This window comes from Vulpes vulpes, chromosome 2 (assembly GCF_048418805.1).
Source record: "Vulpes vulpes isolate BD-2025 chromosome 2, VulVul3, whole genome shotgun sequence".
NCBI lineage: Eukaryota > Metazoa > Chordata > Mammalia > Carnivora > Canidae > Vulpes > Vulpes vulpes.
In genome coordinates, this window is record NC_132781.1 from 119,400,043 (window position 1) to 119,416,260 (window position 16,218).

Here is a 16,218-nt window from a genome sequence, read left to right on the forward strand (position 1 = left end):
CAGCTGCGACGCGGCGCGTCCCACAACACCCCCCCCCAGCCAGGGGTGTGGGGTGAGGGCCGGCGGGTGGGCGCCGCCTGGCGGGCGGGCGGGCAGGGGGCTGGCATCAGGGAGGGGGCGCATGTCACGTGCCGGCGGGCGGGTGGGCGCGTACAGTAGGGCGCCCTGCTACTGTACTGGGGAGTCAGTGCCCTGTTACCGGGTCTCGTCTCTCCCGCAGATCTCGCGAGAGTGGCTGACTGGCTGTGGGGGTTGCGGCGGCAGCAGGCGGAGCCGGGGAGGGAAAGCAGCGGCGGCTGAGGCGACTGAGGCGGCGGGCGGAGCGGCAGGCGGCGGCGGCGGCGGCGCGGCGGCGGAGCGCAGCATCATGGCGGACCGAGACAGCGGCAGCGAGCAGGGTGGTGCGGCGCTGGGCTCGGGCGGCTCCCTGGGGCACCCGGGCTCGGGCTCGGGCTCCGGCGGGGGCGGTGGTGGCGGCGGGGGCGGCGGCGGCAGTGGCGGCGGCGGCGGCGGGGCCCCGGGGGGGCTGCAGCACGAGACGCAGGAGCTGGCCTCCAAGCGGGTGGACATCCAGAACAAGCGCTTCTACCTGGACGTGAAGCAGAACGCCAAGGGCCGCTTCCTGAAGATCGCTGAGGTGGGCGCGGGCGGCAACAAGAGCCGCCTCACTCTCTCCATGTCAGTGGCCGTGGAGTTCCGCGACTACCTGGGCGACTTCATCGAGCACTACGCGCAGCTGGGCCCCAGCCAGCCTCCCGACCTGGCCCAGGCGCAGGACGAGCCGCGCCGGGCGCTCAAGAGCGAGTTCCTGGTGCGCGAGAACCGCAAGTACTACATGGATCTCAAGGAGAACCAGCGCGGCCGCTTCCTGCGCATCCGCCAGACGGTCAACCGGGGGCCCGGCCTGGGCTCCACACAGGGCCAGACCATTGCGCTGCCCGCACAGGGGCTCATCGAGTTCCGCGACGCTCTGGCCAAGCTCATCGATGACTACGGAGTGGAGGAGGAGCCGGCCGAGCTGCCCGAGGGCACCTCCTTGACTGTGGACAACAAGCGCTTCTTCTTCGATGTGGGCTCCAACAAGTACGGCGTGTTTATGCGAGTGAGCGAGGTGAAGCCCACCTACCGCAACTCCATCACCGTGCCCTACAAGGTGTGGGCCAAGTTCGGACACACCTTCTGCAAGTACTCGGAGGAGATGAAGAAGATTCAAGAGAAGCAGAGGGAGAAGCGAGCTGCCTGTGAGCAGCTCCACCAGCAGCAGCAGCAGCAGCAGGAGGAGACCGCCGCTGCCACCCTGTTGCTGCAGGGTGAGGAAGAAGGGGAAGAAGATTGATCAAACTGAATGGAAAAAACCCACACACACATGCATACACACACACATACACACACACACAGCCACACACAGAAAATATACTGTAAAGAAAGAGAGAAAATAAAAAGTTAAAAAGTTAAAAAAAAAAGAAATAACTGTTAACTCCAAGGGAGCACCACCCACAGAACCTCCACCAACTGACAGTTTCTCTTCTTGACTTGCCACCCATCGCTGGATGTTGTCCACTTTATCCACCATATAAAACAGTAAGCAGCTGCTAAAAACAAAAAACAAAAAAAATACAAAAAGTAATAACATTATATGAACTGTGTTTCCTACTTGATTAAAAAATATAAAGAACTGAGTGTTTATTTCCCTAATTAACCAAGAACTTTTGTACACGTTTAAGCTATTATTATTAAAAGTGTTTGCAAAATGGTCAAGATTATAATATTGCTGAATTATATAAAAGTCCTTTTCATGTTGAGCTAACATTTGACTTTAGCACAAAAAAAAGAGATATTTTAGAACACGTAAAATAATATTTTTAGTTTTTCTCATTTTGTTACCAAATTTCAAACCTTACATGGAGGTTATTATAGTATATTTGACACCCTATATACCTGTGATTAGAGATGTGTATATATATGAGGGCTAGGCATGCTGTGTGTCTGAGCTTTGTCTAAATGTTATGCAGAAGTTTGTAGAGTTAAAGGTACGTAGGTTTAATTCATGCAAGGTAAACAATAAGTGCTCTCTTTTATACAATATGCATTGCATCTGGACCTTAAACATAAAAATGGTCAGTGAAACTTCTGTGAACATGAAGAAATTATTAAAAAAGGCATTTAAATGAAATTTGCTAAGTTGTGATTTTTATGGTTGGAACCAAAGTTATTCAAATAGTAAAAGGAAAAAGAGAAAGAAAGAAAAAGGAAATCTCCCATGATATTTTTCTGCATCTGTTTGCTTTGACTGAGTAGGTGTTTTGTCATTATTGTGTATATGAGATGTATCGTTCATAATATATTTTTTTTATTATGTGTAGAAAGATTTTAAAAACTAACGTGCAGCAATTTCCAGTGAACCTGTACTTGGACATCAGGTAGCGAGTCTATTTGTGGTCACTAGCACTGTCTCCTAAACTAGTAAGAGGTCTGAAGCTATTCTTTGATTTTTGCCAGTGCTATTAACTTATGTAGACCTGTTAAAAAGCAGAGCAACACAATTATAGTTATCCTACTGAGCCATGGATTCTGAGTTTCATTTTAAAAGTGAAAGCCAAGTTGGTATGTGTAAAGGATTTCCATGTAGCTGTGGTGCTAGTTATTACTGGCTACATTATATGCTAAGTGTATTTGTGTTCCCCAAGTGTACAAGCCTTCTATCAAAAGTGTGTTCTATAACTCATATATTCAAGGTGTAGGGTATGAAAATGCAAAGCTTAGGAGAGCACTTTCCCAAGCTGGTGTCCTCCAAACTGAAATTGTTTGTAACGATAGTCTTTTACAGGTTTTCATTTAAAGATGTTCGTGTGCTTTTAATTGACAACTAACTTCTTGCTGCTGTATAGTAAAATATTAATATATTTTTATCATTAAACTGCTGCATGACTATCATCTTTGAGTGAAGAGAAAATGTTATAAAAAAAAAGATGCCTTAAACAGTACATTTTGGTTTGGAATTCTGTAGAAAATATTTTGGTTAAAAAAAAAAGATCTTGTCTGATATAGAGAGTTCTGGGGATGGAATTGTTTCTTGGCAAATCCAGCCATATAGATCTTACTGCTGTATGTAGAAGACACCACCTGTAGGAGCTGGAAGGTATCAGTGCTTCTCACATTGTAAAGCATTGGCCTAGGAAGGTGAAAGAGTTGTCTTTTTGAAGGATTTTTTTTTTCTTCTGCTGGTTCTTTGGGTTTTGATTTGATATTTTAAGCTCCCTGGTTGAGTGTGTTGTCTTTGTTTTTGAGATCTACTGTATGTGTTGAATAACAAGCTATTTCCATTGTACTGTGCATTTTCCCATTAAATTGTTTGCTTTTAATATTCATACAATGTTAAATATGAGGTGACCGTACAATAGTTAGGAATTTCTTTACTTACAAAAATCACTGGAAATTATTAAATTGCTTTTCCCCTTCCCCCAAGGTGCATTTTTCTTATTTCCATATAGTAAAGTTGAGCTTTTACAGTGCATAATGTGACATTTGGAATGCTTATCAACTGCATGTAAACATTAATAACCTGCACTTTTTTGTCTTAAGGTTTGTTGAGCTGTTTTGTTCACTGTACTTTTACTGTGATTTGGAAAAGACTGCATTCTCTGTGCTGTTACTAGTTAGGAAAGAGAATTGCTTTGATTTTGTCTCTTGTTTACTATAGCTTCTTAAAGTTAAGCCTTGTACTACAGGTTGTTGGAGTACTCCTAGATCAGTGTTTCATAGTAGCCAGCAATAAGTAGTGCAAGTCAACAAAAACACAGCAAACTTAGGCAAAGTGTCCTTTCTTTGAGATGCGAGTTCTTTCATGAGGTTTTCTTTAGGGTCATAGTTACCTAAAGTGAAGCCTTTCTTACCTACAGACTTCAGATTCTGCTTGGAATCCTACCGGATCAATAAGCACATGTATTGTGCAATTGTCTTTACACTATAACAGTTAAACACAATCTTACTAAGATTTTGGAACCAGTGTCTGAATTATGGTCAGTGGGTTTAAAAAGAAATCCACATGCAAATCTTTTAAGACTTAAGACGTGATCTTAGAAAAGACTAAGTGACTGTATAAAGATGCTCTTTTTTGCATCTCACTTTACCTCCCCAAGCACCCTCCCAGCCTTCCCTTTCCTATACTGTTTCATCCTTTCCCTACCCTTCCTCCCAGGTGCTCGGTACATTACCAAGGTTCTATATCAGTGTTTTATGTTGGAGTTTTTCCTTGTTTTTATTTTACTAGTTGGTAAACCCTGTTTGTGCTGAAATGAAAAAGGAAATGGTATATTTGACCATATGTGTTATTCACAGAAGACAGTATGATCAAATGTGCCAAAAACAAGCAAACAAAACTTAATTCCTGAGATGTATGCCTTATTTTTAATGATCTGCTTTGTCTTACGATTAAGGTCCAAGAGCTTGGTTAAACTATATTATTTGCCTAAGTATAACAGAAAACTTGAAATGCATTGCAATATTGACGTTCTTTACAATGAGAGACACTGTCAAGTAATTTAATCCAGAGATCAGCCACCAGATTTGAAATGCCCATATGTGTGTGTGTGTTTGGTGTTGTTCTTTTTTTTTTTTTTTTAAATCACCAAATCTTTTTTTTAAGCTACTTTTTATTTGTGCCTCCTATTTATCATGCTGATGTTAGAAGCAGCAGTCATCCAGCCACAGAGGGAGCTAAAGTTAACTAACCAGAACTGTAGAAATCATACATGCCTTTGACAACAAAGGAAGTTCATAAGAAAAGCCATGTCGGCTTTTCCTCTACTAGATACAGATTGAAGGTAGATGAATATTTGCCAAATGGAAAGGAGAGACAATGTGAGTCAGGAAAGACAAACTTTCCCAGCTTCCTAAAAGCCATGGAGAGTAGAAACCAAAACCAACAGGGAAATAAAAACCTTGAAAGTCTCACTTTCTAGTCCCATGCAGGGGTTGAAATTTGACTCAAAGTGGAAAATATATCAATCTGTTTTTTAGGTCTTCACATCTAGAGAAGGATAACTATTCCAATTTGATTTTTCAGGTAATGGAGAAAGCTGCTAGTAATTTTAACCCCTGCCTAAAGAAGACAGATAATTTCATTTGGGAGCAAATACTTATTGCCTTGAAAAATAGCACTGTAATAGCCTATGATAATTAGTTGTAGAATAACCTTTATCCCTTTTAAACTATGCAAATTATTAAATAAGTGTAAATTAGGACTCAATTAAAGATAGTTGATTATATTGCAATCAGATGGCATTCACAAACTTAACTGGAGCATATACAAATGAAATCTATTAGTCTAAGAGTTTTGTATGCTAACAGAAAAGTATAATTTAGCTACCTATTCTAAAAATGGTGAATATTATTAATATTGTATAATAGGACTGGGAAGACTGCCTCCTTTTTGAAGAGAGAAAGATTAAGGATTTTTATAATTGTTTTTCATCAAATTTTAATATTTTTGTCAAATTTTTAGGTATTTAATTTGTAAAAGTTTGCTTTGTACTGGCATACAGAAAATAGGGTATTGATTTTAAACTTTTTGAAGCCAAGTGATCAAGTACATTTGTAATAAAAGTCAATGGATCTATATCAGTTGTACTCACTGTTTTCATTTCTTACTCTTATTAATATAGGAATGCTATACTTTTTCTGCAGGAACACTGTACTAAATTTGGGTGGAAGGGAGGGGAAAAGATAAGTCCGTTGATAATGAGAATCTGGGTGGGTACCATGGCCCCAAACACTTTATATAATCTTTGAGTCAGTTAAGATTTGGTATTGAAAAGATGCATGTCAGTTTTTTTTCTTCCTATTTTCATACGGAATTTGATGTTTGTGAGGGTTATCTCATTCATTGTTTCTGTGCTTTAACATTTTGCATTGGGCACTGTTGAAGCTTTCTAAACATATTTTTCTTTTATGACATTTTGGGTTACATGCCAGCCATGGTGAGCTCACCATGGGCATGATTATTACTTCTATCTCCCACGTATGGTTCACCCTTTCTTCTTCAATATTCCCACTCAGTTTTTCATATTTCACACGCATGCACACACGCTTCCAGGTGATTTTAGAATGGAGATTTCTGAAGTTGTTGCTGTAGTTGTTTTCATAACTCCACAATTCATTTTATTTTACATGTGAACATACTTTTAATATTTTTCTCCATTAAAAAAATAAGATACCAAATCTAATGACTTTTTTCCCTTTTCTGAGTTTTTTCAATATCAGAATGAGATCCTGCTTTCTACGTAAAAGGATGCTAAAAAAGGGAATTTTTAGCAACTTAGGTATAGAACAATTGGTGATAACTGAGTATAAATTTTATAGTTGGTTATCCTTAAATTTGAATATTTTAATAATTTGGAGAGATACATACTTTTTCATGGGAGTGGAATGAATAAGAAAGAATTTATTGGAATCGCTTAAGTGAGTAAATTCACTGATATGCAGTTTTCTGTTAAAATGTATCCATGTTTAAATCATACATTATTATTATAATGTATGTATAATATTTCTGGGTTTTTAATTGCAAATTAACTGAATTTAAACCATTTGTAATAGGGTACACTATTAAACTAAAATGATCACTGCTATTATAATTACTGTTTCCATCTAGCTGCTTTAATTACCATAGAGAATTTGCAATATATTTTTAAGAAAAGCTGATTTTAATATTTAGGGAGTTATTTGATCCTAAAAACCTAAATTTAAGGCCTAGGCCATTTGATAGACTCTTTTCAAAGAGAAATTTCTTTATTATGGGTTAAGTGAAGATCATCTAAACTAGCATTATCAGGTCAGGTAGAATTTCATAATGGAAAAACAGCCAAGAGAATAGTAAAAGATAATGGTTTTAAGCCTACAATTTGTCATCTTACAGCTGCTAAATTGACTACCAAGTTTTGATGTTGAATGGTCTAGGTAATTTATGTCTTTAGGAAAGCTTGAGTATGGCAAAGGTCATTTGTTAGAAATCCTTTTCTTTAAAAAATTTCATAGTTACTCATGTATTTTTATTTTGTCCCTACATTACGTTTGGTATTTGTATTTTTCTTTTCTTTTTTTCCCCTGATGTGCTTTGCTTTTGTGGAAAATTGTCTTGTTTGATAGGTAGAAACATGGTGGTGATCTTCGATGTAAAATAAAGTTCATTTTTAAGGACCAGATATATTTTACTCATTTTGGAATTGCAAGATTTTTGAATTTTTCATGAAAGCATACTTTGTTTTGATGATTATTAACAATTTTCTTATTGATTAAAATTTTATAGCATTTCATGGGGAAAACTTTAGCTAAGAATTTAATTGTCTTGATTTCGGGTGCACTTTAATAATTCAAGAGGCCTCCAAGTTCAAGGACCAAATCTTTATATTCTGGAGTTTTGAGAATCATGGAAGTACTCTTTTTAACATCTGTTTTAGTCTAAACTGGATTAAAACAGAAGGATCCTCAGAGGACTTAAGATGTCCTTATTGTGAAGTAGCAAACTTATGGGACAGATGACTTAATGTATTCACCTTGACTAGCTCAACCAGTTAGGAGTATCAGCTAATGAATTATTGGACACATGTTGGTATTGGGTCAAGCTCTCATTCAGCTGGAGTGGATTGGCAGTTTCCAGCGTCGGTAGTTGTTGGTGGCATTTGACCTACCTCCCTACCGTATACATTTGGCTTTTTTTTCCCCCGCCCATCCTCCTTTTTCCTTGTTTCTCTCTCCATCTTTATTCTTCTTGCCATAGGCCTGCCAGTAACACTCAAACTTACCCCTTTAAAGGGAAAGTGAAGAAATTGCTGGCTCCTGCCTTAGCACATGGCTAACTGATCTCAGAAAGATTTCTGTATAATGAGCTAATTGGGCAGTTTTTCTGACTGCTATTTTCCCCATAGTCTTAAGTTGGCAATCAGAAGAGCGGTGAAATTGTTAAGAAATTTGTGTATTGAAGAGAGTAAGAAGTATGTGTATTTTAGGTAAGTTACTGGGGGCTGATATTTACTGGTTTGGAAATTTGAGAGCAGAAAGGGAAGAACTGTTTAATGTGTTCATGCATGGGAGTGTGAGAGTTCTATAAGGGAATGATTTGAAGGTAAAGTGGGAGAAATTTTTATTGGAGGTAGGGAAGGATACTAAAATGGAGTCTTAAATGAGCGCTGTTTGCTAAGGACAATGAAGTTGATCTTCACTAATGAAGTTTCAATAAGCCAGAGAAAATGGGTCCCTTGTTGGTTATGAGAAAGCTGTTGGTCTGTAGCTAGATGTTATGATGATGATGCATTATACAAATCTGCTTTCAGGTGTAGGATATTTGCTTTTCTGGACAAATTAAATAGCACAATTGTGGAATGACAGCTTCTCTGGTCAAAGCATGTTGGTACTGGGGACTTGCTATTTCAAGGGAAAGAAGAAAATTTCAAACTTTTTCAGTTACAATTTTTAAATTATCAGAAATATTTGTTATACAGACTATTTTCCTGGGCTCATGTTATACTGTAGTTTAGCTTTACTTTTGAAAAGGGCCCTTAGAGTAAATCATTTGATTTTACAGTTCACAAAGATCCATATCCTATCTTGATTTTACAGAACCTTGAGCCTTTGGTCCATATTAATTTCTTACAAAAGAGTAAACTAGGTAAAAACACTGAACTGCAATTTTAGGTATCTTTTCCATTTCTTTTACATTTGCAGTCCCATCTTTTAAGACTGTAGACCTTATGAGACCCTCTATAATACTGTATTTTTCAATTTAGACAATGTACCCCCTTAAGCTCAAATTTCTGTTTGTATTTCCACTTTCTCTGTTACTTTAAAATTATGGAATTCCCCAGTGTTTTTAGTGGTGGCATATAATATTAATATAATTTAGTATATCTTGGAAGTTCTTATGTTCTTTGTAGGATGAACTGATAGTATTTAGATTTCTGTTCCCAGTATCCCAGGAACATTTTTAATTATTTAAGATAAAGAATTGCTGTAATATTTTGTTTTATAGATTATATAATTCAAGTGTATTTGGACTCATTTTTAGTTTAATATGGACTTCTTTTCAGTGATCCTGACATTATTTATTTCATTGTACCCAAATCCCTATACATTAGTGATAAAATTTCTTAGCTAAAAAAAGAGGTTTTGATTTTGTATCTGGAAAGTAACTTTTTTTTTTTTTTTACAAAGTCAAGTTCATTAACAATAGAGTTATTTTTATTATAATTTATTTTTTAGAGTTAGCACTTAGTATGCTTTTCCCATCTTACCAACTTTAAATTATGATACAATTACATTCTATAACTTATTGAAGTCTGTGTAAAGCCTTCTAAAATAGCCCCTCACTTAGGAACTGTTTTTTAAAAAGTGAATTCCCAAACCTACTCAAGAACCAGTGATTTAAATGACTGCCTTTGAAAGGCTTCCTTGAGTCTAGTCAATGGAGATAAATGATAGCCCATTTCCATGCTGCATACAGTTGTTAGGGTTTATAAAGTTATCAATATGTAAAAGTGCAAAAGCAGGAAAGATGTAAAGTTGCCTATAAAATTTCTAGTTTTCATTATTTGCACTATTTATCTTTGCACTTGATTTTTTGAAAGTTAAGACTAGTCACTTTCACTTTTGTTTCTAGTCTTTTCTAATTTCTTACAGAATTGTTTTCAATATCCCACCCAAAGCAAAACTTATATGCAATTAAATATGCTTTATAAGTCCAAGAAAATATTTCTTAGTGTTAGCTATGTAGAACAAAAAATTTGTTTTGATAAAGTTTTTAATATGGGCCTTTATTTGCCAATATAATCCTTTATAAATGTGAGCTTTATTAAACTATTTGAATAGACAAAGTGAAAGCTTAGGGTAGAAAATACATATATATGTGTGTGTATATGAAACAATGTCTGGAGATCCAGCTTCCAGCCTGAGATGGCCTGGTTTTGGAGTGTTGATTTGTTGTCACTAAAGTCAATGAGATCTGAGTCTAGCCGAGTATTGGCTTAAAAAGCTGGAAGTGAAGTGGGTGGCAAGTGACAGCTCCCTCTTTCATGTAGTTTTCCATAATGCTCATAGAGTTTCATCATGGTCTATGTGATATAACTGGTATTGAAATAATTACGTTAAATGAATATTCCTTTTTGGAATTCCAGGTTCACTCACTTTTTGAGGGGGGGAGGGTGGCAAGGGATAAGAGACTTTATTTTAACTAAGAAGCATTCTTATAACCTCAAGATGTGCTCTAGGAAGAATAGGAGAACAAAATGTGTACCTGTGAACATATTTTTTGTCTTCGTGAGATTGTATAACACAGTGTTCAAAATTGCAAAAAAAAAAAAAAAAAGTCAATAGTTTTGTCAATAGAACAAATGCGTTTTTGTTAAAATTAATTTTTGTAAGTTATTATTTCATTTTATATTCCCTTTCCCATATCCTTTTGGGCTCTTCATACTTAAAACTAACAAGTGAGAGGCCTGTCTTTAGATCTGGTTTATTTTTGGAATGCCTGAGTGTGTTTCTCAATGGGAGGGGGGTGGGGGCAGAGGATGGTATTTTAATTCTTGACATGCTCTTCTCAGCATGTTTTGGTGGTCATTCTGGATCTCATGTTTGCAAATTCTGTTGATAATTCAGTGATGTATTGAAATGAGTAAGTCCTCTATGACATAGTGTGAATGTTTGTGGCTGGCCTTTATTGTAGAACCTTGTGGTTTTGTGTTGAATTGGGATAGAAAGTTAAACTCCCTTTGTTCAAATTTTAGGTTTATCTAGTGGAATTGTGCCTGGTAATTGTCTAACTATGGACCAATTTTGGGGAATGATGATTGACAAATGTATATTTGACTCTAGATAATCTTTTACCCAAAATCGTAAATTAAAGGCTTATTGTATTAGAATTATCTTAAGTTTTAGATTGTCAGATCTTTTAAATGTGGATGTTGATCAGCATTATGTTTATGAATTTCCTTAGGGAAAAGAGAAAAATTCAATCTCCAAACCTTTTCTTGGAGACTAAACTTACCATATGTGCAAAATGAAAATATTTTAGAAAGTGGCTTTGCTTATTTAATGGAGTTTAATCAGCTTAATTAATTATTTTTCCTAGGTTGAAGCACTTATTTCCCAAATTTGAATAAAGGGAAAAGATCAGTAATTTGGCCCCCTTTTTTTGAGGCCATTTTTAGTTTTCTGCCCCCATTTCCCAGCCCTAGTGTAAAATGAATTACGGGTATCCCTCTAAGTCCCTGTAACCCCTTTTTGAGATCACAGATACCTTTGATAATCTGATGAAAGTGATGGACCCTCTCCCCAGAAAAAAAAAAATGCACATACACCAATAATTTTCCATACAACCTCAGGGGCATCACACATCTGAAACCCAAGTTAAGGATCTCTGCTCTGAGTCAACTCTATAGTAAAAAAAAAATTCAATTAATGAAATTAAGAACTATTGGCTTAAAACGTTTCAGATTGGAATTATTGTGAGATGGTGGCCCCTACTAGCAAAATGTGACATTGCAACCAGCTTTGTTAGACATCCAGACAGAAGGAAAAAAGAAGCAATGTTCGAGAGCTATTTATAAGAAGTCAGGGCATCTCTAGATGTGGGAGCCATTCCTGGTTCAAGGCAGGGGTCAGGGTGCCTGACAGCTTCTGGCAGGGTAGAGTTTGATAAACCACAATGCTCAGGATGCCAAGGGGTTAACCATTATCTTAACCCCTTCCTCACCAAAAGATTTTAGTTTTGTCTATTAGAAAAAAAGATGTCACTGGGAAAAAAAAAAGATTTGCCTTACAACTTTGCTGGAACACATCAGTTCGGTGATGTACGGGACACCAGTATTATTTGTGAGAAGGTACATAAAACCAAAGTAAATTATTCTCTATGTAGAACATTATTTACTAGTAACATTTGTTTGGATGTATTAGCTTTGACAATTTTTGCCAGTAAATATTGGTTTTATTTAAAACTGGGAATCCAGTTTATAAATAGAGTAGTTGTTGTATCTGTCCTTTCCCCTATGTAAAGAATAGTTTAAAGATTTATGCATACTTTTTACTTTTCTCTCTTAATGCCATGGAGTTGAGGGGGGGGCGCGTGAGGGGAGATCTTTGAGTCAACTGACAAAATGTCTTCTCCAAATTTAAAAATTGAGAAACAGCACTTTAAGTCTAACTTTACACCATTTTAATGCATGTATTAGTTTTCATAATGATTTTTGGTGCATGCCTTTGGGCTTCTTCAAAAGTGTATAATAGGAAAGTGTATTTCCTTTCTTAGAAAGGAGATTTTTTTCTACTTTGCAACTTGTGATTACAAAAATCTTCCTCTGTGGGAAGATTAACCATGTATTGAACTACTGAAAAGTATATATTTTTAGATATACAGAAGGAATCTACATGGAGCAGCATTCAGACCTATATAGAAGTCATAGCATTCTGTATAGGACCAAAAAGGAAATAACATTAAACACTTAAACAGACTTTGTTGGGTAGAAATACCTTTAGATCTTGCATTGACTTCCAAAAAGAAAATACCACAGAAGTTTGCTGAAAACTTTTGTTGTTTGAATTTTCTCTGTCAGTGTATTTAGCCCAAATACAACAGCTTTGGGTTAACACATACATAAGAATAAAAAAAACAAAAAGCAAAAAAACACAAAACTAGCTAAATAGATCAGTCTGGTTTGCCAATCCAGCTTGACTAAGTAAACTAATCACTTGGAACATGAAAAACTGTCCAACTCCTCTAAGGTTTTGACAAAATAACCTTGGCTGATGTGGGAAGATACCCACTTTGATTTCTGACCTGACAGTGAAGATTCATGCTTGACATGATTTCAAACCTGACAGTGTCTGTTTAAGGAGCTATGGTACAGTTTGCTAATTCAATCCCAGATACCTGTTGATTACCTGTGAGATCTAGAGTCCAAAGTAGCCAGCAGCCATATCCCGGAGTGCTCTGTGCCCATCAGATCTCTTAAAGTAAGCAGGGTTGGGACAGGTCAGGTCACAGCTCAGATGAGTGACCTCAGGTGCTGTGGACAGCCCCAGATTCAAGAATTGTATCTCTTTTCTTGGGAGTCATCACTGAACTAATGTCCCACATAGTGTTACTTACTGTAGATGCTCTCTCTTGGAGGAAGCCCAGAGCATACATCCTTAGTCGCTTGTGGTACTCAGAGAGGGGGTGCTAACTCTGAGGCCCTGGCCAAATTCCAGTTTAGGGATGTGGGTCTTCTTCTTGCCATTCTAATTGGAAATGTGCATCGCTTCCCATTTTCCCTGTTGACCTCAGTGCAAACTGCATTAGTCTGTTTCTTTGCCCTGGTCCCAAGTAAGATGCTGGTGTGTATTATATGGGCCAAGTTCATGCCTTATCTTAATGCACAGGAGTTGAGGAAGGAGTGAGCAAATCAAAGTGACCTGTAGTGAGAGGGGAACTCTTGTGATGCTTTGGAAGTGAAGCAGGGCCCTTTTAGCATAAGTTGGGGAATATGCACTGGCGGAGGCTTCCAACCATGAGGTGTGAATTGAAACCTATCTCCCTCTTTTCTTACAGCATGTTGAGAAAAATCTGTTGGGTTTTCAGCAGTCAGGGAAGGCCGGAGTTCTGCAGCTTTAATCTGGGTAACTGAGGCTGGTTGGGGCAAGACTTCGGTTAATTAACTGGGTTCTCAGATGCCACAGACTCCGTGAAAAGTCACCATTATTTTCAATGGTTGTGATAGAATTTCCCCCCGGTAGCCATTATTTTAAGATTATATTGCAGAGTTGCTTTATTTGAGCTTTTCATGTATACACAATCCCAAACTGGAAGAAATAATTAAAAAAAAAAAAAAAAAGGAATCCTGCTGTGAAAGGTATATATTGCTCTAGATTTTTCTTACTGTAAATATTGTAAGATTGTAATACTGTCAATATTTTATTAACCAACAAATGTTAATCTATGTGAATTCAGACTTATTTTAAATGTGCTTCTTATTTACTGTGTGTGGTCCCTGTTGCTGACAGTATTAAGTTATATTCTGATGTAAGATTAACTTTATTAAAGAATGTAAACATTAATGTTTCCTTATGGGAAAACAAATAAAGTATAAAGAAGACAATTCTTTTCATTAAAATATACTGTGTATTTACACTTGCTAGACCCAGCACCACTTATAAATTTAGTACACTGTTCAGAATTTTAGTTAACACAGCTGACATGGTTGTGCACTGTTTGAAAGTCTAAGAGTAGGTATTGTTGGAATATAAAGTTTGTATTTGTCTGCTGTGAATCATAATCTTGAAATTTCTAATCAAGTTTGTAAAATTTTTATAGTAAAACATTTTAATGACAATTTAAAAATTTACTTCTCTAAAGAATGGTCAAAACAGTATCCTTTCAAATATAGAATTGTTCTTTAATATCTTTCCAAACTGACTTTGGTTAAATGGACCAGATGTATATTAGTTAAAATTTAGGCCAAAGTTGTGATATTCTTTGAGTTTACAAGTTAATCCTTATTGGAGATGTGCCAATTAGTAGAATACCATTAATTTGCACTGTTTGAGGACCCCATTAAGAATGCTGAATTTTGCCAACTAAGAAGTAAGCAAATGCAATTTAAAAAATAAATTTGAGCATTCTGTATTAAATATGTGCAGTTATTATCACATGAAGAAGCGCAGTGTGTCGGGCTGTAATATAACCATACTTGCTGTCATGTGCTCCCATCTCAGTGCTGGGAACTCACCATGTGGAAACCAAGCAAATGTGTTGTGCATCAGCCGGCTTGAGTTTGTTCAATATCAAAGCTGAAACTAGCGAGGTCTGCTGTACTGCTTATTGAAGTATTGTGATTCTTTTAGGCATTGATTCTTACAAAATATATACTGTAACAGTATACTTTGTACAGATTTAAATTTTATTTGAAAAAAAATGAAATAAAGTAGGCAAAAAAATAAAGATGTTTATTTTTCATGTGACTATATAAACAGATCAGTCTTTTGTTTCAGTGTCTTTGGGGGGATCTGGTTGCTCTTGCTTTTTTTTTTATGTAAACCATTTTTAGGACTCAGTAACAGGCATACTTGCTTGATCGTTAACTGGCTGCAAGCTTTAAGTGTGCTCTCTCACATTGGCAAACTTTACTTTCTATTTTATTTTAAAATACATTTATTTATTCTAAAGATTTTATGTGAATGACTTGCCTATTTTTTTGAGTCAGTTTTTAAAATTCTCTAGCCCATCACAAAAATTTGAAGTTGGTTTAGGTTAGTGGAAGACTTACCAAAGAGTACTTAACTAAACGAGAAGAGAATCTTCTGCAGAAATTAGAGGTTATGATTTAGATCCTTTCAAAACTGTTTTCCTAGTGAGTGGAGTGGTAGAGAATGAAGTTACCAATGAAAATGTGGCTCAGATGTGATCCTTCAGAATAGTTTTAATGGGGTTTTCTTATAGAAGATTAGATTATTGGACCCCAAAAATCCCAGTTTTGACATCTAGTTAAAAAACAAAACAAAACAAAAAAACACCGAAGGCCTTAGGTGTATGACATTTTCCCCAACCTGTGGTTTTGGTTTTTGTTTTTAAGATTTTATTTAGTTGAGAGAGAGAAAGAGAACAAGCAAGGGGGGAGGGAGAGGGAGAAGCAGACTCTCCATTGAGCAGGGAGCCTGATGGGGGCTGGGATCATTACCTGATCCGAAGGCAGACCAGTAACAGCTTAACTGACTGAGCTATCCAGGTGCCCACATTTTCCCCAACCTTGAGAATAGCGTTGCAAGTTTTATTTCTGCTTTCTCCTCATTTTATCTTTGCTGATGCTTTCACTTACTTTAGGCTGGATATAAGGAGGCTTGGAACAAGTGGTTGCAGTTGCAGGGACAAGATACCTGCCAAAAATCACGCCATAGAAAAGTTTTCAGTGTTATTTATATGTACGTGACTGGTTATTTTTTAAAAACTGATGCATGGCCATAAAAATATTTCAAGATCATAGTATTACAGTTTCAGGCTTTCCTGGGCGAATCCCAAGAAAGTTTTGCTCTTGCTGTTAAAGGTTTTTTTCTTGCTCAAGTGGCCTGCCCTCGTAGAGAACAGCAGACTAGCTGTTGGACTAGCTTCTTCATCTGACAACCACCATTCCAATAAAAATAATGCAGAAACTTTACTTATGAAAACTTAAAGCTGAGGCTGTTACTGTTTGGAGGAGATAG

At 37.2% G+C, this 16,218-nt stretch overlaps 2 protein-coding genes across 2 annotated transcripts; both read left to right on the forward strand.

Moving 5' to 3' along the window:
• The first annotated feature begins 367 nt into the window (after nt 1-367).
• On the forward strand, nt 368-5,619 carry PURA (purine rich element binding protein A). The gene has a single exon (XM_026017386.2). The coding sequence runs from the start codon at nt 368-370 to the stop codon at nt 1,334-1,336; it is 969 nt and encodes a 322-aa protein (XP_025873171.2). The 3' UTR covers nt 1,337-5,619.
• IGIP (IgA inducing protein) lies at nt 1,348-14,982 on the forward strand. The gene has a single exon (XM_072749771.1). The coding sequence runs from the start codon at nt 14,654-14,656 to the stop codon at nt 14,813-14,815; it is 162 nt and encodes a 53-aa protein (XP_072605872.1). The 5' UTR covers nt 1,348-14,653; the 3' UTR covers nt 14,816-14,982.
• The last annotated feature ends 1,236 nt before the right edge of the window (nt 14,983-16,218 follow it).

Bases quoted from the DNA above. Each gene is read 5' to 3' on its own strand.
- PURA (XM_026017386.2), top strand. From the start codon at position 368: ATGGCGGACCGAGACAGCGGCAGCGAGCAGGGTGGTGCGGCGCTGGGC.
- IGIP (XM_072749771.1), top strand. From the start codon at position 14,654: ATGTGCAGTTATTATCACATGAAGAAGCGCAGTGTGTCGGGCTGTAAT.